We start from the raw sequence: 26,698 nt of genomic DNA on the forward strand, positions 1-26,698 counted from the left end.
TTCACAGGTTTTTTTAATGGCTCCGTTCTTGACCCAAAGCTCTGTACGGCTGCTTGATAAACTTTCAGGCGGCGGTCTCTGGGAGCCCATGGGATTTCCAGAAGGATTCACTTTGAATAAACATGCCCAGGGTGTTGCTCGAAGACACTCAGATCACCTCTAAAATAATGGCTTAGAACGCCATTCAAGGCGTGTTCGTTTCTGGGACCTGGTGTGACACAGTAGAAAAGAGGAGAGACAGGAGGCAGGGAAACGGAGGTCACGTCTTCGCTCAGATGTGGAAACCCATGCGCAGGACGGGTCAAAGCCATGATGTTATCATTGTACGGGCCAAGGAAACCTGTCCGGGAACAGGGATCCCAAATGGAGCAAAGTCAGCAGGAGAGTGGGAGCCATCTTGCGAAGCGACATTGACTTGGAAGACGATAACAATGCATTTTAGTCGGAAGGGGAAAACATGTTCTCTTGATATGCCACAGCAGTCAAGAACAGGGTCCACGGTCTGGGGGTGCTCCTGGACCCCGGTCTGGCCCCGAAGGTCCAGGTGGTCTCGGTGGCCGGGGGGCGCCTTCCTGCAACTGCGGAAACTGTTCCAGCTGGACGGCCCTACCTGGACGAACGGAGCCCCATAACAGTCACAGGTCACAACCCGTCTAGACTACTGCCATGCGCTTCACATGGGGCTGCCTTTGAAGACAATCCAGCAACTACAACCGCTTCGGAATCGAGCTGCGTGACTCAAGGAGTCATGAGAGACCATATTCAGCCGGTTCTGGCTAGGTTACACTGGCTAACTTTTTTCCCACTGGCCCAATTCAAAGTGCTTGTTTTGATCTATAAAGCTCTAAACGGCTGGGGCCCTGGGAATCTGAAGGACCCCCTCCTTCCATATGAGCCAGAAGGCCCTCCTGAAAGAGCCATCCATCAGGGGGGCGAGAGGGGTGGCCTGTAGGCGGAGCCCCCCCCCCGGTCTCTGGAACACCCTCCCAAACAGGATCCGACGGGCGCCAACCTTACTGACATTTCAGTGCCAGGTTGAAACCTTCCTGTTCCGGCATTTTTTTAATTGAAGGTTTTAATTTTAATTGACAGCCATGGATCTAGATTGTTTTTGCAGACTGTTTTAACCGTATTGGTTTTTAGCGTGTTTGTTTTAATTGATTTGTCGTAATGGATGTTGGAAGCCGCCCGGAGACTCTTGCGGAGGGCGGGCGGCGTATCAGCCGAATGGATAAATAAAATAAACAGCAATAACTCACGCATCCTTAAGCAACCAAGGTCCAATATTATTCTCCTGTTTGTTTTCAAAAGGCCTACAGAGGCCTCTACCTGGCTGGAGAGCTCCGTGGTGGAGTTATCTGGCTGTGGAGCCAGAGGTTGTGAGTTCGAATCCCCCCCCCCCATGGTGGAAAAGAGCCAGCCTGGGCAGCCTTGGCCCAGCTGCACCGTCCCAAGGTGCCCCTGGAAGACAGGAATGGGAAACCCCTTCTGACCTTTCTCTTCCTGGAAAACCCTGAAAAGGGTCATCGAAAGTCAGACCTGCCCTAACAAGAAATGATTCTTCTATGGCTGAGAACCTTAGAAGACAAGATGATGTCTATAGAGCAAAATTCCAGGAGCAGAATTTGCAAATACTAAACCTAAAAGAAAAAACACCATTTTCCCCTGGGTGGTGGTGGTGCTCTCCAAGGTCCTGGAGGGGGAAAAAAGTAATCAGAAGATCATCATCATCATTTGGAAACTAGACCTGGAAGGGATCACCTGCCAAAGAGGCATGGGGGATTCGAACTCCCAACCTCCTAAACCATGAGTGATCTCATAATCTTAGAATTGCCCAGGCTGGAAGGGACCCCGTGGATTATCGAGTCCGTAAGGGGAGGGTCATAAGGGTTCCTCAGTCCCTCCATTTCGAACATTTAAAAAGCTGTAAAGAATAAACCCGCCACTCATCAGTCGACTAGAATCGTTAAAATGTCATTTATTTCTTAAATAAAGTTCCATAAGTCACCTGGCATTTTGGCACGGCAAAACAAAATGAGAAGGGAGCCGGGCAGAACCTCACAAACACAAACGGGTTTTTTTAAAAAAAAGTCCAGCAGGTTCAATGGGAAGGTTTTTTTTGGGGGGCGGGTTGGAATAGACTCGTCCAGTTAGTCAGGAAAAAGGCTGAACGCGTGGTATCGATCTAGTTAACTCCAGAGATGCATGTGGGGGGGGGGGAAGACAACGGGGGTCTGTAGGGAGGGCATCGTCAGCAGTGAAACCGTTAGAGCAAGCTAAGGAACTAGTCCTCAACGATCGGACAAAAGCCGGAACCGGCAGGAGGCCAAGAATGCATCCATGCGATGTGGTTATAGCGTTAAAGCGGCGTTTCCTGAATTTGGGTCCCCAGATGTTCTTGGACTACGACTCCCAGAAATCCTGCCTGGAACAGCTTGGGGTAGAGGCTTCTGGGAGTGGTAGTTCAAGAACCTCCAGGGATCTAAGCTTGGGAACCGCTGCTTGAAAGGATCACCATGGCATGGAATTCTGGGATATGTAGTTTTTAAGGAGAGACTCGGGAGTCTCTGCTAGACAGCTTTCATGCCCTCTCCGGAACAACAGCAGAGGATCCGGAGCCTTCTCGTCAACTACAAACCCCAGAATTCTCTGTGGCGGAGTCGCACCAGGTAAAGCCGCACCTGATTTGTTTCCAGTGTTTGTACAGATTTATTAAGACATAAAATACAGAGGTGAAACAAAGCTCGGGAGGAGGTGGGGTGGGGAGATCTTTCTCACTAACCAGAGATGGTCTGGAACGGGCAATGAAGATCCGTCGGCTCTCCAAAAGACCTGCTTCTGGCGAAGATGGGCTCTGGAAAGAACCAGGTTCGAATCCCGCCTTAGCCGTAAAGCCCCACCGGGAGACAAGTGGCACAGAAGCATCTCAGTGCAGTCTCCCTCCTAAGTTTGTTGTTCGACTGATAGACAGGGATCCCGAACACAGCTTTTCCAGCAAGGAAGCCTGCCTATCGGTTGGAGCTGCTCGGAAGAAAAGTGGCCACACCGTAGAATAACAGCTGAAAAAGCCAGTCGTGAAAGAAGCAGGATTCTAAGCATCAGGGGTTCACAAACAGAAAACAGTCAGGGGATCAAGGAGGGGGGAGAAAACCAGGTTTCCTTTTTTTAAGACAAGCTGCACAGAAGACAGAAGCCGGAGGGTTAGGGGCCAAGACTTATGTTGGGGCAGGGTGGGAGAGAACTAAGGCAGCGAGGGCACCCCCCTGGATGTAGGGTGAGGAAAACAGAGGTCTTGGAAAGCAGCTACGGCATGTAAAGGAGACAGTTCTGGCGTTGTATGCAAAAAATCACAGCAAAACAACACATCAAAACTGTAGTATAATTCAGGTTACAGACCGCTGTAAAGGCAGGGTCCTGGCTAAGCCCTTAGCGCCCCCTTGCGGCCCTTCCGACGTAAAGCCCTAGGAAGCACAGGCAGGAAGAGCTCAAACATACACTGTCCAGAACCCATCTGGAAATTTGTGCCAGCCTAAATCCAACCGGTGTAGACCCAAGGGGATAAACACCGCCTGTTAAGCAATCGGCGCCTGGCGTTGTGAATGCACACCAAAGCACACGGCAGGCGCATGGAAAGAAATAGAACCACGTGGGTCCTCGCTAGCAACAGGAGTCAACCTCGTCGCGGAAACTGGCTCCTGGAGGCGAAAAACGTATCATAAAAGGGATCCACCTTTGAATACCTGCGGGCCCGGGAGCCATTTACTGCCCGCCACCATTCTCTGCGTGCAGGGTGGAGAAAGGAGGAAACCGGCAGATTTTAACACCGAGGTTCAGACATGAAGGAGCGTTGCGCAGGGAACAGAAGCAAGCAGTCATGCTCTTGGTAAAAGGGATTATGGGGAAAAGAGGAGGATCATTGGGGGGGGAAGGATGAGAATCTATGAAGACAACGGCCTCAAGTCACTTACAGACGCAACAGGAATGGAACTGGGGACAAAAGACAGAGGGGGTGAGCGATAACGAGGGGAACGGATTCCCCAACGATTTGGTGGGGTCGGCAACACGAGCGCAAAGCCGAAGACGGCCAGATCTGAGTCAGCCACGGCACGGTGTAGGGCGTTTTCCATAGCTCCTTTTGTGGTGGGGGCGGGTGGGAGGGAAGAAAGTCAGAAACGGGCTCTCCCTTTCAGCCCCCCTGGAGGAAACGATTGTTCCTGTAGCCGGAAGGGGTCGCACGGAAGAAAACAACAGAGGCAATCCCACGCCGAACCATGAAATGGGAGAGTCGCTTATTAGGGGCAGGAGGGAGCACAGCCTTCGAACATCAGCACGCACGAGGGACATCCAGCAGGAGGGCGGAAGTGCAAAGTGGTTGGTTTTGTATGTGTGTGGTTTTATGTTTTCGTCGAAGCTGCCCCCGTGAGGAAAAAAAAGGGCCAGAGGAAAAGCAGCAGGGGGTTGCTGAGATGCTCCCCTCTCGCCTTACGAGCCTCGGAAGGCGCCGGTGGCCGCCCCGGTGGCCGCGTTGGCGGCGGCGGTGCGCACGGCTTGGTTGGAGAACACGCCGGCCGCAAACTCTTCCTGGGCTTTCTGGAAGCTGGCCCCCGTGTTACGGTAGAGGGAGTGGATCTGAAGGGGCAGAGAGAAAAGGAGTCATGTTACAACAGGCAGGATGGAAGACACCCTAAGAAAAAAAAGAGTCCCAATCTTTTGGAAAAAAAGTCTTCTAAGATCTAAGATGGAACAGAAGACACCGGGAAACAGACTCAGCGACAAATCTGGACTAAGACAATATATGAAAAAGCAGAGTTCGGCAATACCTCTACTGCGCCAGTGAAATATTAAAGACGTCAGAGAAACTCTTGAATAAAAGGATCTTCTGTGCTAAATTCTTACTGGTTTGGGCTGATTAGAAATGAAAGGAGAGGTGTGCATCTTTATGGTTCCCAGACTACAATTCCCATAATCCTCCAGGCAGGCAGGAAAACACATCACACACCTCAAATGGAAAGCTTCTGACCAGCTCTCCTGACCCTGCAAAGTCCACCTTAGAAATCATTCATCTTACACAACAGATCTTTCAAAATTGTAGAGGAAAGCCTTTAAATATGATCTTCTCGGCTGGATTTTTTCCCCACTAATGTTCTTGTTTCGGTAGATTAGTGATAAATCCTAGAATGCTAGGATGATGGAGCTGGAAGGGCTCTCTAAGGCCATCGAGTCCAACCCCCTGCTCAAGGCAGGGATCTAAATCAAAGCAGATCAGACAGGTGGTGGCCCCATTTTCTCTTGAACGCCTAGCGCTGGAGCGCTCTCCACCTCCGGAGGTCATGGGTTCCCTTGTTGTACTGTTCTAACAGTGCAGACGTTTTTTCTGATTTTCAGCCTAAATCTGGCTTCATGAAACTTCAGACCATTATTATTATGTGTCCTGCTCGTGGGGATGATGGAGAACAGATCCTGCCGCTCCTTTGTAGAACAGCCTTTCAAGTACAGTGGTGCCTCGCTCGACGATTACGTTAGACAAGGAAATCACTTGACGATTAGTTTTTTTTGCGATCGCTATTTCATTTTGCTTGATGAGGATTTCGCTTAACAGCGATTTGAATGGAACAAATTATCCTCATCAAGCGAGGCACCACTGTATTTGAAAAATACTCTCCTATCTCCCCTCAGCCCAGTTCTTTCTGTCTCTCCTCCTCCAGCTTGGTTTCCAGTCCCCTGATCAAAATCAATAGCTTCCACCCCAAGGAGGTCTTATAGGGCCAAATCCAGCTCCTGGAACAAATGCCTACAGGAAGCAGTGGGGAAAATGCAAGGTTTTTGTTCCTGTTTAGTAGCACCACTGGGTACTTAGAGAGAAAGAAATGTTCCATCCAGATAAACTTGGACTTTGTGTCGGACGACTGACAGACACAAAGAGGGAGACCCCAGTTTGCGATTCCCCCAGCATACGTACTCGCTTCAGCATGATGATGCCCAGGCCGGCAATAGCTGTAAACGACAGGGCGACCAGGATCATAAGGATCGCCACGCCAGTATTCACCTTCAAAGCTGTGAGGCTCACAATCCAACCGCTGCAACACAGAAGGGGACAGGGCAGAAGGAAAACAGGAACCGTGAGAAATTCTCTAACGGGGAGTCTTAGGGCGTTCATTTCAGCTGCTGCACAGATATCGGGGTTGCCCCACCAAAACCAGATTGCAAACCCCACGAGTCCATAAGAGGGAACAGCACGAAAGTGCTACCGCACTGAAAGCAGATTCACTCTGGCTGACAACGGTGTGTTTGCCTAGGTATCATCAATCTATCTCTCAATCCAAACAAGAATCGGGACACGAAGGCACATGCCGTCAACAGCAAAACTGGAAACATCTGGACAAAACAAAGCATTCCCTTAGATGTGGTTCCCCCAGCCAAGATTCCCGCTGAAGGAGTTTTGCCATTTGAGCACCTCGTTCAAAAGAATGCATTTAAAAAAAATCAACTAGCCTTCGAGCCTAGACGTTGCTGCCTTGCAAGGGGATAAAAGATTATTTAGATGACTCGCAGGGTGAATTTTTCATCACTTAAAAACACCAAAAGATTAAGCAAAGTCTCCAACAAGGCACTTCGTATGCATTCCAAATGCCTTTAAAAAAAAAAGGGGGACAGAAACTTCCATTTTCTTGGCAGCCTGAAAAGCTAATTCAGCAATCTTGTAATGTTGGAGGGAAAAAACAAACCAAAAATGATTAAGTCACCAGATCTTCTCATATTAGAAAAGCTTCTCCATCGCCACCGCCAAGCTGCCTTCAGTCTCCACTTAGCATGGCCGTGATCCTCCGATGCAGCCTTAAAAAGCTATAAATGCATCTCTCTGTCTATAATCAGGGAGGGATATTAAATAATTGAGCTCCGGCCCCAGGCTTGCAAACCGCAGGGCGGTTTTAAAGTTGTTTACTAGGGTTTTTTCCCTGCCCTCTGGAGCCTCCCTTTCCAGGATTTTCCTCGGCTTGGCTCTGCTCGTCGGGGCTGAATAGCCAGCATGCCCTAAACTCCACCCACCAAAAAGGCACTAATTTTCTCAATATATTCTTGTTCCTTTCCCAGAGGTCGTTAACGTCAGGCGGTGAGGCTTCAGATATGGACTACAATCCCCATCCTCCTGATGGGGAATTGACTACAATTCCCATCTGCCTTACCCTGGCACCCCGTCAACACCTTGCAAGGACATCCTACAGTCTAAAAGGTGCCCCTTTTTATCCCAGGTGCAAAAGTCTCCAGTCAAAACCGACGATGACTTTCCGTCTGAGTCATTTTTCTGGGGACTCCCGCAAGCCACCCCATAATCCGAAGCAAAAAAAAGTTTGGAAATAATGCGTTAAATCTAGAACGTTAACATTAACACAGTATTCACGAGGGATCAGTTACAAGACACCCTTGCAGATGATGAAAAATGGGGATAATGGCAAACACTAGTTTAACCCTGAGCATGGTCTCCGGCTCCCTCTTGAAGAATATATATTTGTTGGGATGTTTCTTATTTTAATAGTTTCAAGCCGCGGATAAGTGAATCAGCAGATACAGATCCTGCAGATAAGAGGTCCCTGCTGTACTTACCTGAACCCCCAACCGGGAATGCCAATGGCCTGGAGAACATAAACTACGGATTGTGCAAAGAAAATGAAGAAGAACACGAAGAAGTTGAAAGAGCTGTCACTCCTGCAAGAAAAGGAGAGCAGAACCGTTAGGGTCTCTTCCCGTGTAGGCTCTTTCCAGAAGGATCCCTGTTGCCGGATGCTCCTGGCCTGTCCCACGATGGGCCACACCTGAAAACCCTCTCTGAGCATCGTTAAAACGGGTCCAGATCTTCCAGGACTCTTGCTCGGGTGCACAGTCTACATACAGTGGTGCCTCGCTTTATGATTGCCCCGCATTACAACAAAACCGCTTAATGACTATTGGTCTGAATGGGGGAATTTCGCTTTGCGATGATCGGTTCCCTGCTTCAGGAACTGATTCTTCGCAAAACGTTTTTCGAACAGCTGATCTGTAGTTTCAAAATGATTAAAATGGCTCCCCGCCATACGGGTTCCTCGCTATACAGGCAGAGAAAATGGCGGCCATATGGAGGATCTTTGCTGGACTGTGAATTTTTACCCCACTGGAACGCATTGAACGGGTTTCAATGCGTTTCAATGGGGTTTTTATTTTCGCTTAACGATGTTTTCGCTTAGCGGTGATTTTACTGGAATGGATTATCGTCGTTAAGCGAGGCACCACTGTATGAGTAAAAAGATCACTCTTAGGTAAGGGATAGTAGAGCTTCCTCGACTACCATTCTGCCTTTTTTGACCGTCTCAGAGAGCAATGGACGGCTTACCTGAAGGCCTTATACATGGGCCGGTACCAGCAGAGGAAAGAGCACGGCGTGAAGACCAAGGCCCACAGGATGGAGAGGCCGAAACCCGAGCCGGACGAGGTGTCCACGCAGAACCAGGCCAGCGATGCCAGGAAGTTGAACAGCAGGGTGCCCGTGCTGGCTGGAAAAAAAAACAAGAGAAGGGAAAATAAGAGAGAAAACGAGGGGGGAAAGTTCACCAACCACACTGCCGTGAAGGGCAGGACATGCAGGGACTTCATTTCTCGAGAAACCAGCTCCAAACCACAGCACCTCTCACCTCTGCCAAGAGCAGATCTTTTGGAAGGATAAGGGGCCTCAATGCCCCTTTCAAGACCCAAGCAGCTTCCAGCGCCGCGGGTCCCCACGAGGAAAACTCCAAAGAAACGACTGCGAGGTTTTTGGCTAAAAATTCAGAAGGATTGGGAATGTTTGAGTGGAACTGGCAGAAGTTGCCCTCAGCCGTGCCAATCTAAAAGTCTTCTTTTGATTTCGCACCTCTCAGGGGCATGTCCAGCTCTGAAATTTCCACGCTGTAGCAACCTTTTAATTTTATTTATTTGTTTATTTCACTTATACGCCGCCCACACGACCCAAAGGTCTCTTTTATCAAGGCTGCCCCTCCCTTCCCTGACTGGCTTCCTTAAGCTCACCTGGGAGGAAGGCCTTAAATGAAAGGCTCTGAGGCCGAGCTCGGCCGAGCTGCACCCAAGCTTCCTGTTCCTGCCCCAGTGCCAGCTGGGAGCTTTCTTTCTGAGCAGGAAGCCTGGTGCGGAACTAGGCCTAGCGACACCTCACAACGTTCAAATTTAAGCCTTTCTCCCACTCAGGCGCTGGTAAGGTGCCCTCAAAGTAGTCAGAACCCCCCCCCCAACAGAAAATCATGGTATTTGTAGCCCAGAAAAATCTGAAAATCTCATTTTGAGTGACAATAAAGTAGGAAGCGAGCCAGATAATACAGTGGTGCCTCGCTTAACGACATTAATTCGTTCCAGTGAAATCGCTGTAGAGCGAAAATGTCGTAAAGCAAAATAAAAAAGCCCACTGAAATGCATTGAAAACCGTTCAATGCATTCCAATGGGCTGAAATCTCACCGTCCAGCGAAGATCTTCCATAGGGATGGCCCTTTTCGGGTGCCTGTAAAGCAAAAAATGGCTCCTAAACACAGCAGGGAGCCATTTTGTACACCCGGTGGCCATTTTGAAACCCGACGATCAGCTGTCTTTGATCGTCGTAAAGCAAAAATCGGTTCCCGAAGCAGGGAACCGATCATTGCAAAGCAGAAAAACCCCATTCAAACCATCGTTTTGCGATGGAAGAAGCATCGTCGTCAAGCGGATTCATCGTTAAACGGGGTAATCGTAAAGCGGGGCACGACTGTACCATTCTGCCCACCCAGAGGAAGAGCAGTAGGTTATAAAGGTAGCTAAAATAGAAATCTATTCCCCTACTAAACTGTGGCCTTTTGGGTTCAAATACTCACCCATCCAGAGGTAGTACATCGTAGTGACTGTTTTCTGGGACTCCACGGGGATTTCTACTGGGATATCTTGATAGAAACACGGCTGCACAGGACAGAAGGAGGGTAACGGAGGCCAGTTGTTCTGTCTGGCTACAAGCACAAAATAAGGAGAACGCGTGAACTCAGCAGATACTCCAGAGACGCGGGAAAGAGTCTTCTTGTGACCCAAAGCCACCCTTACCTGCCCCGCTTCCGAGAGCGGCGTTCTGCAATTCTCGCTCCCTCCGGTCCAACTCTTCCGCTTTGCGGTTCAGCTCTTCCTGCCGTTTCAAGAGTTCGGCCGTGGCCGTGGCAGTCGACGCCTGGCGCAGGAAAGGAAACAAGAAAGAGCTAAGGGAAGCCCAGCAATCTGTGAATGGCTTCGCTCCTGCTCTCTGGGGTCCTTGCTGAAGCAACAGCTCCACCAGCTGGCCATTGAAGGTCATCTCCTCACAAGGTGTTTCAAGGCAGCTCGGTGCCGCTCAACTAACTACAAATCCCAAATTAAAAACAGAGACCCGTGCACAGTCCGGAATAAGAAATAGACCCATTTATTCATATATAGTTTTTCATAAATCAATCTTTTATTGCAAGAGACATGACGGTAGAGGAAAGGGAAATGAGAAAAGTGTTAGCATCCTTGGAAAACGACACCGCTGATGACCTTCAGTATAAGACTAATAAAATTTAGTTCTCCATATGTTTTGATCTACAAGTACAATCAGCCCCACCAAGGAGAGAACGGGTGCAGGGGACTACAAGACATGAAGGCTTAAGTCTTCTAGAGGCTGAAAGATTTTAGAGGCCAAGTCCAAGTCAGACTAAGGAAGGGCAATCTCATCACCCACCATGTAAAAACACAGAATTGGGTGCATATGGAGCAGTCTGAAAATATCAGCTTCGCTTTTTAAAACAAACCATGTTGCTAGCCTTTGAAGAAAGAAAGAGAGAAAGACAGAAAGACAGAAGGAAAAAGAAAGAAAGAAAGAAAGAAAGAAAGAAAGAAAGAAAGAAAGAAAGAAAGAAAGAAAGAAAGAAAGAAAGAAAGAAAGAAAGAAAGAAAGAAAGAAAGAAAGAAAGAAAGGAGCTTAATAATATATTAATGGGGAGCCAGAGGTTGGGAGTTCGAATCTCGGCTGTGCCTCCTTGATAGGGGCTGGACACAATGATCCATAAGGTCCCTTCCAGTTCTGCCCTTCTAAAATGACGATAACGATAATGGGAGCAATCAAGAAGATCATAACAGCGGCAAGCAAGAGGAGACAAACTCTTATTACTATTCTTATCAAGAACAAAATGCCTGTAAAATAATCAAATGTTGAGACAATCTGAATAATTCATGTCAGTCCCCAAACAGATCTCTCTCTCTCTCTTTTTTTTTGGTGTAGGCCTAAAATTATGTCACTGAGGCTTGACTGGGTAAATCAGAAAGAAAAGGGGGGGAACCCAGTTTCTCAGCAAAGCCAGCCCCGAGAATCCTTCCTCTGAACCCCCAAAGAATCGCTGTGGCCTCTTACCTGCGTGCCATAGGACCCGTAATTCCTGGTCTCTGTGGGGCTCACTTTCTTGGTCGGCTGTTCAGCCGGAGCGGACGCTGGGGGGACCGTCTGAGTCGACGCCGGGGGCTCGTACGCAGGGGGCGGCTGCTGCATCGGAAAGGATAAAGAAAGCTCAAAATTAGCTGAAAGGTTATTTATAAATAAAACAGCCAGGAGGCGGGGCGGTGGTGGAATGGTCTATTATTATTCCCAAAACTTAGAAATGTTGATTTGTGGACTACAACCCCCAGAATCCTCTTTTTTGGACACAAGAGTCCAGAACTTTACAGTTTAGACATTTCCTATGGGATTCTTCCCATATTGTAGATGGAGAATCCCAAGGCCGAGCAAGCTTGCTTAAGCCCACTTTAAGGCAGAAAGAAAATTCGAATTGCAGACTTCCCAGACTCTCCATCTTCGGGTCCGAGACTCGCAAAAGCCACTGGCTGTCCAGGCACAAAACACTAAGCCTAATTCACGAAAAGCCGGACTTCCTATAAATGCTTCATTTTTCTCGTAGAAACAGAACATAACTTTCCTTCCTTTCCTCTCATATAGAAACCAAGACAGATTACAGACTAGGGGAGGGATACAATTTAAAAAACCATGTTAGAGCATTAAAAACGCAATACTGCCATTATTAAAACCACCCTCGCCTTCAGACACACGCGGAACGACAGAAAAGCGTGCCAGAGAAAGCGTAAAACTGGAAACACAGAGCATCTTCCCTTAAAAAGCCCTTCCTCGGCAGTCTTGCTATGACGGGCAACGGCTTGAAAGGAAAAGTTTTTGGAGATCAATTTCCAGTGGAAGGGAGTTCCACAGTCCAGGAACAAACACTGAAAAGGTCCCGCCAGGATACAGAGCGCTAAAGTCAAAGGGCTTCAAAATTAAATGTATAAATTAAATACAGGCAACCATAACTGCCGTCTTGCTCACTCGCATATGCCCATAATCAATAATTCTGGGGCCGGGGGGAGGGAAATACACAATGTCTCTCTTACCCCCGACTTGTCGAACGGATTGTAGATGTCCAAAGTTGCATATTCGGACGTCGGCCTGTGCTGGATGACAGCGGGGTCCTGAGGGAAGAGGAAGCAGTGCCAAGAGTCTGCCAAGGCCAAGCTAAGTCATCATTTATTTACTTTTCGGTTACAAAATACACCCCCTTCGGAGACTTCTCTCCCAAAGGAGCTTGAAAGAGGAAACAAGATCTCCCTTTAATCAAGCTGCTAGTCTGCATGAAGGCAACGAGGTCACCCACCGAGCAGCCAAAAGCGCCCGATCAGCCGCTGAACTGCGAGCTTTCTCGAGGCAGAGCTGGGAGCGACGATCCCATTGTACTTCGCAGATCACATCTCAAAGATCTGGCCGGCGGTTTCCATTTCGCCTCAGCCCCTTTCTTCAGAACAATGAGGACTAGCGCCTCGCTTTTCATATCTAAAGGAAGGGACTCAACAGCTGAGCATGCCATTTGCACAGGAGAAAGCTGAATCAGTGACACCTCTAACCTGATGAGAACGGCTGGAGAGGTCTCTGGCTGCAAAGCAGAAGAGCCATGCAGAATGGGCTAAATTATTATTTTTTTCTAATTTTCTTCCCCCGAGCTGCGCCTTTCTTTTAATCGACACATCCGCGCAGAACGAAATAAATAAATGCTGATCAAAGTAGAGTTGGATTTACTCCCTGCAAATTCACAGCCCAATGAGATCAGCAAACTGATTTCCCTTTCGGATGGTCTGGAAAGGTAGTGGGGTAAAAAAAGGAGGAACATTAAACAAAAAACAGGTTTTTTTAACAAAAAGGAGGAGCAGAATTCAGGAAATATTTTTTCGGAAGACCATGGACCTTGCCCTCTTGCAACCACACCTTTGGCCATCAAAAATGACCTCCCCTGATCAAGAGATTGTCAAGAATGTGCCACAAAATTGTTCAAACTAGGAGGAGAAGCAGCTGGTCCAGGGGGTTTATATAGGATCAGCTATTAAAGGTTTGTAATCGAAAAATTCAGGAAAACGAGACCAAGTGGGGAATGCACAGGATAGGAAAAGGAGATAATAAAAGGGGGGAAAATAAGGACATAATATTGTGGTGCTTTAACGACTAATATGATTGCTTCCGCATTAAATTTTGTGGGTCAATTTTTGCTTTTTTTTTTCCAGACAAAAGGAATCTAATTCCCAGGTCTGCAACACAAAATCTGGTTTCCAAAAGGAAACCAGATTTGTGTAATTTGCAAATTGGCCCCGATGGAGGGGGAAATAACCATATAACGTTTATTATCCCTGGATGCAAATGAAGAGGTCATCATTGCGACACGATAAAAATCAGTATTTTTACACTTCCTTCTTTTTACCCCCTAGAAGAGTTGGCATGGGAGAAACACAAAGGGCTGATTCAGATTTTGTCTGGATGCCAGTCCTCATGAAGTTTGGGCCAACACTTCCCATCATCCTGGCCAAGCAGGAGCGCTCATTAAGGGATAATGGGTGTTGGAGTCTGACACCCCCCTCCTGGACGAGGGTTGGTGGTTTCTTGGGGGGCCAAGCCGGCCACGATGATCTGGCCATCTTAAGGACGCATCCTGACCCAGCAGAAAAGGGAGACCTGCCTAGGAAAAGAGAGGCCCTCCTTGCCCCCAAGCCTTTCCAGATCAGTCTTTGGCTCGGCCTAAAATCCCCCCAGAATCCTTTTGTTAGCTGGAGGTGTGGGGGATGATGGGTGCTGTAGTCCAAAGTTGCTTGCTTGTGTTTGGGGAGGGTTAAAGGTAAGACTTTGGGAGCCTAAAACGAAAGTAACGAAGCGAGCTGGGCGTTCCTTCTCAAGAGGCCAATTCCCCCTCCCCGGTAGGTTGGACTACAACTCCCATCATCCCCTCCAGCCAGCCGGCTATGGAGGGGGGATTGTGGGAGTTGTAGACCCAAAAGCCAGGCGCTTTTGGGTCCACAACTCCCCCCCCCCGCGTTTCTTCTCGGAGCCCGCCCCCCCATGCATACACCCTGCCTCGCCGGTTGGACTACAACTCCCATAATCCCCATGCAGCCGGGGATTATGGAGTTTGTAGTCCAAAAACGGTGCCGAACCAGGCGCTGGGGAGGGGATTCTCTCCCCCCCAGAGCAGAAGTTCACCCCCCACCCCACCCCACCTGGGCCAGGGTCCTTACCTGGAAAGGGTTCCCCAGGTCCCCCTCGAAGGGGTTCTCCCCGCTGTTCCGAGCCATGCCCGGCTGTTCCGCCCTCCGCCTCCTCCTCCCTCCGCCCAGGAAGGGATCTCGGTCTAGCTCTCTCTCTTCCTCTCTCTTCTGCGCCTGCCCGGTGGCCGCTGCAGGACTCTCGGCGCTGATTGGCTGCCGGGAGCCTCGCGCGTCATGACGGGACGAGGAAGGGATTTCCCCCCCCCAAGCACATGACGGGAAGGTTGGGGTGGAGCCTGGGGGGGAAGGGAGCGTCCCGCAAAGGCTGACGGGAGTTGGAGTTCTCGCCCGTTTGTGTGTGTGCGCCGAAGGAGCCGTTGGGGCGGGAGTATAGCGCATGCTGTGCTTTGTAGTCCCCCTTCTGAATAAACAGCTATTAGATAATAGAATTGAAATTATTGTTTACTGTTGAATCAAGTGTAATAATAATGCTTTATAATTTATTTAATTTATATGGATATTATTTTACGGATATTGATTTATATTATATTATATTATGGATATTGATTCATATTATAATTTATAGTATATTATTTAATTTATATGGGTATTACTTTATTTAATTCATAAGGTAGTACATTAAATTCAAAACCATTAATTTATTATTGTATAAGAATTATAAATATTCTGTAAAATATATTCTGATGCTTTTATAAGTTAAGTGATCCATTATTTATTTATTCTTTATTATTATTTGGAGAGAATGAAACCCTGCACGCCCAAGCAAGACAAATCAGAGCCACCATTTAAAGCCCCATCCAGGCTCAGCTTTCCAGGTTCCCTCCCGTCAAGCTGGGGCCCGCAGGGTGGGTCCACTACACCGCCCATCATCCCCAGACAAGAGTCTGGCTGGCTGGAGAGAGCGGCTGATGCAGACCACTGTGCCAAGGAGGGGGGCAGGGAGAAGCGGACAGTGGCTTATAAAGAAAATCATCCCCATGGAGACAGAGGAGCTGAGAAGAAGCGGAAGGGTGAAATTTAAGAGGATTGCTGGAGAGCTGAGTCAGCCAGAGGTTGGGAGTTCAAATCTCACCAACGGGCCTCTATAAGAAGGGTTGGACTTGATGATCTCGAGGGTCCCTTCCAGCTCTGCACTTCTACGATTATTATATCAATGGTGAAATGACTTATTTTGCTTAAGGCTTCCCCTTGAAATAGAATTAGTCCTTGCTATTTCTCATCAGCGGCCACTAACGCTGAGCAGATGAGCTCTTAACACCTCCAGATCTTTCTCTCTGTGTGCCTTGGAAGGTGATACCCTTCTCTCTCTCTCTCTCTCGGAAGAAAAGGACCCATCATCCTCGTTTCCGGTGTCCCGGGTGGGCCAGTTCTAAACAAGACAAGTCAGGACTGAAAGACGTCACGCTGGAAAACACCCGAAGTCATTCCACAAAGCTTTTCCAGACGGGCCCCCCCAAAAATGCTTATTTCTTTTAACCTACTTGTGAATTTGGAAATGAACTATATATCACCGGATATGACATGTACAAATCCACTCTTTCCCATACGAAAGACTTGAAATACATTACTCTTTATTTTTTTGCTTTCTGCTCCCCAAAGGACATGGATTTTCCATTTGCTAGACTTCATATTCCATTGAAGATCTAATTTTTGCTTTATTTGCCCTCCGGTCCAAAACACACCTCATCCAGACAGCTTGTGTTATTATTGTGTTGATAAATACAATTGTTGTGGTTTCCTAGTGGGAGTCCTTCCATCTCACATTTGGCCTTCCTCTTTTCCCGCTGCCTTCCCAGAGTGATGGTCTTTTCCTGAAAATCTTGCTTTTTTCTTGAGGGGCCCAAAAGAGTCAAGGAAATACACCTCCTTAGATTTCTGCAAGGGGTCCGGATGACCAGCCACGGACGGACCTCTGATCTGGCTCAACAGGAACAGAGCATTCTGGGTTCTTAAGTGATGACCATAAGACAACGTTCTAGAACAACACAACGGGATCTGGGAGATCTCCATTCACCCCGTCCCTGGCCCCAATCCCCTGCAAGATGCATGTGGAAGAAGATGTTGCCCATCGTCCACGGCGAGCCCCATCTGGACAGAAGATTGAGAAGGCACAATGGCCCCCTGGTTGTAGCTGAATGAGATGCATGGGTAAGGGTGTCCATAAAAATACGTAAGCACATGCAACTTTTTTGCTGATTGGTATCTCTTTTTGATTTTTTCCCGCCTTCACGGACGTCCTCTTTAACAAGTGCTCCTCTTTAACAAGGAGCACTTGTTTCACATAACCGGGCACTGGCGCACAGAACCCGGGAGCGACTGCACTGCGTTTTCCGCAGTGGCCCGCAAGGAGCTGAAATCCAGGGCCACCCAGCGCGGGAAGATGGAGCCAGAATCAGAGGCGGCCGCGGGTTTCACGATCGCCTGGAGGTCTGGCGGGAGTTTGGGCTTCACCCTGGCCGCTTGGAGCTGCTTCTTGTCTTTCCAGTTCTGGGGAAGAAAGTGGAGGGGAAATAAGGGATGTCAGAAAGGAGGGCAGTAGAGTCTACTGGTTAGAGCAGGAGAGGCGTCAGGAGCTGGCTTGAAGCTGGGCCAGGACCCTCCCTTAGAAAATACTCAACAATCCCGCACACGACGCCAGAACATGGACAGAGTTTCTAGCTCCTGTCCTCTGAAGAGGCCGGCTACAGAGACCGGCGAAACGTTAGGAAGAAAAACCTCCAAAACATGGCCAAAGAGCACGAAAAAACTCCACACCCACCATCGGATCCCGGCCGTGAAAGCCTTCGAGAAAAACATTGTTTGAAAAAATACTTTCTGTGCCATCAAAGCAAAGAAAGAGACGTTTTCAAAGCTGTTTTCCAAACGTTTTCAAAGCTGTTTTCCAAACGTTTTCAAAGCTGTTTTCCAGATGAAAAACAGCTGGAAAACAGCATTGAAAAACCATTTGGCACTATGAATCCCATAACCCCTCCTCCCATCAGCACAAGGGGGGATTCTGGGATGTGTAGTCCCAAAATAGTGTTTCCAAGCTCAAGCAAGGACACGCGACAGAGGAAAACCTTTATGAGAATCAAGCAGACGGATACACTTCCCTCCGGGAGGCGATGTTCCTTACCTTAGGCAGCTGGTATTTCTCCCGGAGCTGGGCCCTCATGGAGGCCCGCTCGGCTTTCCGGCGTGCTAAGCCCGCATCCCGTTTGTCCCTGGCCAAGGGAAGGAGAAAGAATCGGATGCGTGAGGCGTAGGGAAGAGGGGCAAAATGTAAGCAACTACATTGAGGGCATGATGCAATGGTCCATTTGCTCTGGTTTTTAATCTGAATCTTACAAAAGCTGGGTTCCAACCCCCAATTCGATTCAGCACCTTGGACACATCCTTTAAAGTTCAGACTAAAACACGGCGCAGACTCAATGCCTCATTGATAACGGAGCCGCCAGCCTCCCCGGGAACACAGAGATTTTTTTTTAGAATTTGGGGACTTTAATGCTCCAAATTCCGGCATAGCCAAATCCTTGTGCCAAATCAGGCATATGCCGTTTGTCTAGAGAGTTGGCTGATCCCTTGCCCGTCATCCATAAAATTGCATCAGCTGATTTCTCTAAGCCTTTAAAAACAATTTAAACAGCATTATAGTAGATCTCCGGGGGGGTGGGGGGAGGAGACCAGCCAACCCAGAAGCCTGCTATCTGGGTTCAATTAAGTGTAGATGGTGGGCAACTTCACCACCTCGCTCTCTTTCTTCCTGGTTGTTTTTCTTTCAACCCAACGTAGATCAGAAAGACCATCTGAAAGAGCACTCCTTCAATAAGAGGGCTGTGCTGCACCAAGTCAAAGAGAGGAGTGTCCTTTGTAAAAGAGGACGCCTAACCAGCCTAGTGCTATCTGAAAAGCTTGACTGCTCAGCTGTACCCCCATGTAAGGCAAAAGAACTGTTATGTATTTTGGATTCTTATTGTTATACGTAAAACTAGCCAATCATACTAATAAAATCCACTAAGCAGTCTGGGGTGAGAGTAAGAAGGAAGCTCCTTTATTACACAGTTGCAACAGCAGAGTGAAAGAGAGATCTCCCCCTCTGCCCAAGCGGTATTTTGCACAAGCTTTTGTACCCGCGCCGCGCCCTATCTGTCTCATTGACCAGTTGGCCCATGAGCTCACAGTCTGTATAACTTACCCCTCGCAACTACGTGCCTTGGCAGAATCGTTTCATGGCGCCTTGCTCTAAGGGCCATGCCTTATCCCACGAGTTTCATTTCCCATTCTTCTTTTAACTACAAAGCAGCTGGCGAAACTGTAAAATTTGCTCAACCAACACCTCGTCCAATTCGATGCTTGTGACGTTTGATAAAACATTTTGCATGACAGTATTGCCCTTCCCGCATGCCAAGTCCGCCAGGGATGTTCCAACAGCTCATAAACAGAACCACCATTTTTACTCTGCTGCATCCCCCAACCCACTTCTGCCTCCCTGCTTTCTCAGCCGTAGTTTGAGGGGCTCCGGTGGATCGGGTGTTTGGCAGATCCGTTCCTCTTCTGTTTCGCTGTTCGGAACCGCGGCGCTTTTCACTCGGGCGCGATGCGTCCAACCGGCTTCTTTCGCCCGGACTGCCGTCTCTGTAGTCGGCAAGACCAAATACGATCCGTCCCGCTTGGCCTCCAAAGGGCTAACGTTCCACCACTTCACATACACGTACTTGTCCAGGCTGGAAGCGAACTACCGCTGCTTCTAAAGGTAAGGACTGATGTTGAATCCCGTTAGATAACAAGACAGAAGACAAGGCCAGAACATAATCTCTTCAAAGCGGATTTGCCCAACTCATGCACCGCCCCCCACCATCCCCTCTTTTTCCCATACATTGTGCCCATTCACACATCTCAAAGGGTGACAATCCAATATCTGCGCTAGGCTTTGTCCTCGTGGCAAAGAGCGCCAAGGGAAATACCTTTTGTCCAGGATAACCGATGTTCTACCACCAGTTTTCACACAGTTTTGCTTGAGAAAGCCATTTGCCCTCTCCACCCTCCCCGAGGACTTAAGCCGCTGACTTAAGTACCCACTGTCCGCCATCTTGGACTATCCACCAGCCAGATAGATTTTCAACACCATTATTGCTCATCCACATGCCCACTGTTCTCTACTGCTTCTCTAGGGCGGCTGCCACAGAGACCGGAGGTCCGTTAGCAGCTCCTTCCTTTGCTGCTTTATCGGCTCCTCGATTCCCCACTAATTCCTTCGCATTTCCCTTCCGATGGGCCGAAAGGTGCACTATCGCTATTTTCCGGGGGCTTGGACAGGGTGTCCAGTACCTCCTCTATAACTCGCTCGTGCACAATTGCTTCCCCCCGGAAATTTAATAACCCTCGTGCCTTCCAATTTTTTCCCCAAAGGCATGAACTTACTCCCCATGTGTATCTCGAGTCTTTGTAAATTGTAAGGTCCAATCTCTCTCCCAAAAGGCTCTTTTTAAGGCCCATGCTTCAGCAGTTTGGGCTGACGTTAAAGGTGGAAGCTGTCCTTTTTCTAACACTTCTCCATTCTCCGTCACAATTCCATACCCGCTCTTCCGCAGCCCGTCGGTCACCTTAGAAGACCCGTCTATGTACCACTCAATCACCTCTGGGCCCTCCAGTGGTTACTCCCACAGATCCCTCCATTTTGTCTGAAAGTGGCTACAATCATGGCCGTCCGTCCCCTGTCCGCCCCCCTTGCGGCGGCTGAAGACCTTTCCCTGGTTCGGTTCCATCCACTATCAGCACCAGGTCTTTCCCCCCCAGCAATAAAGCCTCCGCCTGCATCAGCCTGTGATTACTAAGCCACCGGCTTGCTGAAGTGCTCAATAGGGTCCGGATTTGATGCGGAGAGTGTACCACCAGCGCATATTGTGGAAATAACTTCCAGGCCGCCTTGACCATCGTGGCTGCTGCCTCGCAGGCTTGCGCGCACGCCGGCCACGACTCTATCGCCGGGTCCATGGTTCTAGACAAATAGGCTACCGTTTCCATCATCCCCGCCCTCTCCTGGGCTGCCACTGCGGCTGCAAACATTCGTTGATTAGATACAAACACGTGTATTGGCTTCCCTATGTCTGGCAAGCCCAATGCTGGGGCCTCAGCTAATCTCCTCTTTATCTCTTCCATGGCTCGATTCCCCTCCTTTGTCCAGATCAAGGGATGGGCTTCTCCTTGCCCTAACATTTCTACTAGGGGGCTAACCATCTTCGACATTTTTGGGACCCACTTACGGCAGGACCCGAGCCTACGCAGAAAACCCCACAACTGCTGCTTTGACTTTGGCCGTGGGGTTTCCATCAATGCTTTCACCCGCAGTTCTCCCAGGCGCTTCTTGCCCCCTTTCAATTTTTCCAGACCCTCCTCTGCGCTCCCTCCTCCTTGCCTCGGTGTTAGAAAACTTCCTCCCTATTAGAAAACTTCCTCCCTATTAATGACCGCTGGGGTGAGAGCGGCCAGCCCCTTAAACAGAAATCGCCTGTACTCTCGGGCCCACGCCTGCGACTGGGGGTCGTTGGGGTCGAAGGCGTCCTCTGCGGTCGGACCGAACGGCAGGCGCCGCTCAGCCTGGGCGGGCGTCCCTCCGACGTTTTCCTTCAGCCATTCCCTCCGAGCCTCGTGAACGGCGCCAACAAATTTCCCGTTCCCGACGACCTCCCGAATTATGAATCCCATCTCAGTGGGGGAATACATGGATATTCCTAGAAAGAAGTCAAACTTCTCCACAAAGGCTGTCGGGTCGTCGTCCCACTTGAGCATCCAGATCTTGAACGCCCTCAGTTCGGTGGTGGTTAACGGGTGATCTATGTAACCCACGGTCCCGTTCCCCAGCGGGACCTGCCGCAGGGGCATAACTGCTGCTTCCTGGGTCCCATCATCTCCTTTTGTGGGGAAGCCTCTCCTGTCTCTGTGGGCTCTTTTCCCTTCCCTCGCCTCTTTGACCTCCCTTTCCTTGATCTTATTTCTCTGCCTCACTTCCTCCAAGAGTTCTTGGCCCCCTTTATATCTCAGCGCACCTAGGGATCCCCGTCCCTCCCCGTAGGGCTTCGGGGAGTAGGGCGGGAGATTATCCAGGACGTCCCACTGTCGGGCAGGTGGGGCAGAGGGGAACCCCCCTAGTTCCCCTTCTGGCACACAAGCCCCACCGGCTGTGCCCGAACGTACCACTACGATTGGGAACATAGACTTCAACCCGCTTTGCTTCGGCACTGCAAACTTCTCCCACACCCTCCAGTAAGGCCACTGCCCACTAGTGGTGTCAGGGTTGTTGATAAAATACATCCTCATGTAGAAACAAATCTCGCTGTCAAAACTCCCTCCGGCTGGCCAACTTATTGCCGGCACATCCGGGAAGACGAAGGTCGTCCATACTCCCGTACAGAGATGCACCATTCTTCCCAGACGTGTCTCCGGTTCCTCATTCCACCTATCCATCAGCCTACCTAATGGGTAATCCACCGGGAACCGACCTTCCGTTAGCGGAGGCGGGCATGGCCCCCCTTCCCACCCCTCTCCTTCTCCCTTGCTAGCACAGTTTCCCATGGCGTTCTTACTTGACCGAACCGAACAGTCCTGGCCTCCAAAACTCCTCGGCCGGCGTCCGAACTTCCTTCTCACCCCCACCTCAGGTGATCCGTTTTGGGGGTCTCCGATGCCACAGGGGAGGGAGCGAAGGGCGCAAGAAACATCTGGCAGTGGAAATCAAATCCTGCCCCGTCCGCTGCTAGCAACAGGGACCCTCGGATCCCGCTTCTGGCGCCAGAAATTGTTATAGGTAAAACTAGCCAATCGTACTAATAAAATCCACCAAGCGGTCTGGGGTGAGGGTGAGGAGAAAATTCCTTTATTATGCAGTTTGCAACAGCAGAGAGAAAGAGAGAGCAATCCGAAAACCGCTGTCTCCCCCTCTGTCCAAGCAGTATTTTGCACAAGTTTTTATACCCATGCCACACCCTATGTGTTGGACCATGCGCGCACAGTCCGGCTAACTTTCCCCTCCTTATTACGCGCCTTACTCTAAGGGCCATGCCTTATCCCACAAGTTTCATTTCCTGTTATTCTTTTAAATGCAAAGCAGCTGGCAAAACTGTACAATTTGCTCAGCCTTTTGACATCCTCTTATTATTACGAAACCCCGACCCTTAAAGCAGAAGAAGGTTTGCTTACTTCTGCTTCTGGCTGAGCTGTCTCGAGGGAGGCGGCAGGAATGGGCTCCGGTTAAGGCATGTCTTCCGCTCACTCGGATCTTTCTCTTTAGACAAGTTGGCCGAGACGCAACAGAGAAGCTGGTTAGCTGGGACTCCGAACACCGATTTCGCCGCAGATCCCATATAGCAGGAGAGGGCTGGAACCGAGGATCCAGAGAACAGTTACTTCCCGGGTGTCCCACCTGGCCGTAATAAAGAAGCAACTCTCTGAAGCTGTACGGAGAATTGCAGAACATCCATCAAAACAGAACGACAACAGAACTGTTACGTAGCATTAAAACTCAAGAACCAAGAAGGCTTTTGACGGTCACAAAATTTGGTCAAGGAGATTCCCGGTCTAGACTTTTAGGGCAGGAAATTTAGGAGTTTCCATGCCGTCCCTCGGATGGCCTGGCCACCTGTCTTGTGGCAGTGAGTGCCGCAGGCTAAACCCCTTCCTCCCAAAGCCCTGCCCAAACAACTTGCCAGGTTATGGCACTAAAATTTAGATGGTGAACTAACAAAAATATCTAATCGGGACCGGAGGGTTCTCATCCGAAACGCTACTTCTTGTACAGCTTACCTGTGGAGGTGTGCAGAGTCCCTTGATCTGCTCCCTTTGGATGTCCAGAAGGAAGATTAGAGTCCTTGGCCAGCTCAAGCTCTTTAAACTGGGATCAGGAGCTGGGCAGCCCCCCCCCCCCGGTGACGCCGGGCTTTCCCTGATCTGCCAGGGTGATCCTCAAAAGCCAGATGGCCCCACGGGCCAAGCTGGACAGACGCCCACCGTGAAGGATACCTGGCACGTGTTGCTCGCCAGGGTACGCACGGCCACGAATCCCAAGGTCTCTGAACCTGGGCTGTTGAAAACCAGCCAAGTCCATAGTCCTCATGGTTTTCGTCAAAAGAAGAAAACCGACGGAGACGATCTGAAGGAGATTTTGGGGGGTTATAAGATACTTCTCCAATCTCTCAGTCTACAGGGCGGCTCTAGACCACAGCATCTGTACCTTAACGTTTTATTTTATGTATGTATATATTTATTTATTGAAAGTATTTTCACCCTACCTTCCTTCTTAAAAGGAAACAAGGTTTCTTTGAATGCCGAAATATTGCATGCAGGAATGGTCCCAATACTGCATTTGGAGAAGGGAATCTAAACACTGCTGTGTTTGTTACACGCCATGCATCTTATGGTGATCCTATGAAGGAACGTCCTCCAGAATATCTTGTCCTCAGAAGTTCTGCAAACTCAACGCAATGGCTTCGTTTAGAGAGTCAATCCATCTCACCATTGATCCTCTTTTCCTGCTTAGATTTTTTTTTTTGTTCCTATCACGACTCTTCTGCAACAAATCTTGCCGTTTCGTGATGTGCTTATCTAAACATTACGAAGGATGGGTTAAAAATGCAACCCGTAAGCTTGGAGCCGCATTTGAGAAAGATGCGGCGATCAATGGCCTTTCCATAAACGTCCCCCCCCCCTTCGTGAGCTCCTGAATCTGGTTCACAGAAACGGGAACGCCGACCGCGGGTTGTCAAAAACGATCAATCCACAGGAGTCCTTGAAAGGGGCTTAGACGTGGCTTAGGGAGGATGGTAAAGAGATTGCAGGGTGAGGCTGAAGACCTTTCTGGCCAAGGGGACACCGTGCCAGGTGGGACCCAGAGCCGTCTTAAGCTCCTTAAGAGCAGAAGGGCTTGGGGGGGGGGGACAGGGATGAGTCAGTTGTGAAACCGCGAGTAGGTGGGTTAATCACCCTCTCCGACCCAGACACACTGCCCTAGCTTCTCTGCCCCACACTGGGGCAAAATCGCCGCTGGAAGCGGGATTTGGAACGGCCAAGAAAAACAGCTTTTATTGAGGACCCAAATAAAAGTTCCGAAAAGCTTGCAAACACACAGGGGAAAACAAGTGTCGAGAGGAAAGGTAAAATCCAGCATAGTCAGGCTGGGACATGGTGGGGGAAAGGTAAATGAATGCGGTGAAGTGTGTGTGATTTGAGAAGAAGCACACAAGCATCTTTCTTGCGTTGTCCAGATAATCGCCTCCTGGCTGGCACCATTCTGACCGACAATCCGCTCTTAGTGGCCACCATTCTGATCCTCTTCGTTGTGTCCATCATCATCATCATCTTAGAAAACTGCAAGGGACCCTATGAATCATTGAGTTCACACACACCCGGGTCAGGGGGTCCCGGGGAGAGGGGGGACCGAACTCCCAACCTCTGCAGACCTCCACCCTCAGCTACCCAACTGTTTGACAAAATGGAATTAAAAGAAACATCAAACGGAGAACAGTGGAATATCTGACCCTTATTTCTTTGCTTCCTGGGAATTCTCCAATCTGGTGTAGAAAAGAAACATATTCGGAGAGGTAGCAGTAAAGCAGACCGGGAAAGGAGCTTAATTCCGAGAGGTAATTTTTCCGAAGTAACCTTTCTGCTTTGGCCATGCCTAGCTTTCCCATCGTTTGCGTCTCTACGAGTCTTTCTATCTGCTGGAGGTGACGTCGCCTGCATCGGACAGAGCAGGGGCGAGTTTGCCATTCCTCCTGCCCCGAGAAATCGGTTCGGTTCTGAACAGGGAGGCTTGGTGAAAGTCTTGGGCCAGATTAAGACGCTCGGGTTCTGGGAAAAGAGCTGACGTCTGTTTTAAGCCTCCGGAGCTGGCGTAGGCGCCGCTGACGCATCGTGCCCGTCGGCGGATTGGCAAGGCTGAGAAAAAGACCGGTTGTTCTATACTACCGAGAAAGCATCGAGGGATTCAAAAGACCTTCCCCACGAAGGTCTAGCTAGCTAGCGCCGAACAGCCCGGCGTCCGTCTTGCGTTTGGTTTCGCCTTCTTCCCCAGTTCTGTCTCGTTCAAAACGTTCTTGAGCTTTCTTTGAGCGGTCTTTACTCCAGATAAAAGAGAACGCCAACGTGGCATTCAAGAGGCCTTGTTTAAAAAAAAAAAGTGAAATTAAAATTTGATTTAAAAAAATACATCCTCCATCTAACCAAGATGAAGGTTTTCTTGTTATAGCTGGTCACGTCATCTCCATGATGAATGAATGGTCGCCAAAATCTCCTTTTCCTCAACAGACCAGCTCAGCTCTTGCAAACTCAAGCTCGTGGTTTCCTTTAGGGAGTCTGTCCATCTTGTATCTGACCTTCCTCTTTTCCTGCTGCCTTCCACTTTACCCAGCATTGATGGCCTTTTTCCAGAGAATCCTGCCTTGTCAGGATGAGCCCAAAGTAGGACAAAGCCTCAGTTTCAACATTTTTGCCTCCAGAGAGAGTTCAGGCTTCATTTGATCTGGGACCCATTTCTTTGTCCTTCTGGAAGTCCAGGGTTATCGGCAAAGCTCTCCTCCAGCACCATATTTCAAACAAATCAATTTCCCTTCTAATCAGCTCCCTTCACTGACCAGCTTTCAAACCCACACGTGGTGCATCAGAAATACAAGACCATGGACAATCTTTGGTCTTCGTCTCCAGGGACGTATCCATACACTTGATGATCTTTGCTTAGATTTTTAAAAACTCTCATCAAATCCAGAGGATCTTTTTAAAAAAAAAATCCAATCAAACCAAAATGGAAAAAGTAAATAATTTTTTTAATTAAACAAATTTTAATTTAAAAACAAAACAACTTTCATCCTAACAAATAAAAACCAGGATCCAAATACAACGGGACCCACACATTCGCAGGTGATCGGATTTAAGCCACCCCTGCGGATACTGAAACACGCAGATGATAGCAAACACTATATATGCAGCATCTCTGCTTCTCTCTAGTGACCAGTTCTGGAAACTACAGCATTAGAAATATATATTTCGGAGTTGTTGCTTTTTTCTTTTAATACTGTATTTTCAACATTTTCGGACTGGGGATGAGTGAATGAACAGATCCTTCTCCTGAAGAGATGAGGGCCCTACCGT

General features: G+C 49.1%; 2 protein-coding genes across 3 annotated transcripts; both read right to left on the reverse strand.

Moving 5' to 3' along the window:
- Positions 1 to 1,953: 1,953 nt before the first annotated feature.
- On the reverse strand, positions 1,954 to 14,762 carry SCAMP3 (secretory carrier membrane protein 3). The gene is made up of 9 exons (XM_072984213.2): positions 14,588 to 14,762; positions 12,428 to 12,505; positions 11,403 to 11,531; positions 10,088 to 10,208; positions 9,868 to 9,996; positions 8,366 to 8,525; positions 7,603 to 7,704; positions 5,960 to 6,077; positions 1,954 to 4,629 (listed from the first exon to the last, which is right to left on the reverse strand). Exons 1-9 carry the CDS (start codon positions 14,642 to 14,644, stop codon positions 4,483 to 4,485), a joined length of 1,041 nt encoding a protein of 346 aa, XP_072840314.1. The 5' UTR covers positions 14,645 to 14,762; the 3' UTR covers positions 1,954 to 4,482.
- A 1,367-nt stretch (positions 14,763 to 16,129) lies between these two features.
- LOC110081046 (complexin-3) lies at positions 16,130 to 26,361 on the reverse strand. 2 transcript variants are annotated; one of them, XM_072984215.2, is made up of 4 exons: positions 23,357 to 26,361; positions 22,754 to 22,976; positions 17,694 to 17,781; positions 16,130 to 17,065 (listed from the first exon to the last, which is right to left on the reverse strand). In XM_072984215.2, the coding sequence occupies exons 2-4, from the start codon at positions 22,915 to 22,917 to the stop codon at positions 16,856 to 16,858; spliced, it is 462 nt and encodes a 153-aa protein (XP_072840316.2). In that variant the 5' UTR covers positions 22,918 to 22,976; positions 23,357 to 26,361; the 3' UTR covers positions 16,130 to 16,855. The 2 variants fall into 2 exon arrangements, with proteins under 2 accessions (XP_072840316.2, XP_020653080.3); XM_020797421.3 differs by lacking the exon at positions 23,357 to 26,361 and having other exon boundaries at positions 22,754 to 23,117.
- Positions 26,362 to 26,698: the final 337 nt, after the last annotated feature.

This window comes from Pogona vitticeps, chromosome 15 (genome assembly GCF_051106095.1).
Source record: "Pogona vitticeps strain Pit_001003342236 chromosome 15, PviZW2.1, whole genome shotgun sequence".
Lineage (NCBI taxonomy): Eukaryota > Metazoa > Chordata > Lepidosauria > Squamata > Agamidae > Pogona > Pogona vitticeps.

Excerpts from the sequence above, each read along its gene's own strand:
- SCAMP3 (XM_072984213.2), bottom strand. The coding sequence starts at position 14,644 with ATGGCTCGGAACAGCGGGGAGAACCCCTTCGAGGGGGACCTGGGGAAC. Across the intron at positions 11,532-12,427 it reads ATCCGTTCGACAAGTCGGGG|CAGCCGCCCCCTGCGTACGA; the intron begins GTAAGAGAGACA and ends TTTCCGATGCAG. Across the intron at positions 10,209-11,402 it reads ACGGGTCCTATGGCACGCAG|GCGTCGACTGCCACGGCCAC; the intron begins GTAAGAGGCCAC and ends TTCCTGCGCCAG.
- LOC110081046 (XM_072984215.2), bottom strand. The coding sequence starts at position 22,917 with ATGGGATCTGCGGCGAAATCGGTGTTCGGAGTCCCAGCTAACCAGCTT. Across the intron at positions 17,782-22,753 it reads CAGCTCAGCCAGAAGCAGAA|GGACAAACGGGATGCGGGCT; the intron begins GTAAGCAAACCT and ends TCCCTTGGCCAG. Across the intron at positions 17,066-17,693 it reads AGAAATACCAGCTGCCTAAG|AACTGGAAAGACAAGAAGCA; the intron begins GTAAGGAACATC and ends TTTCTTCCCCAG.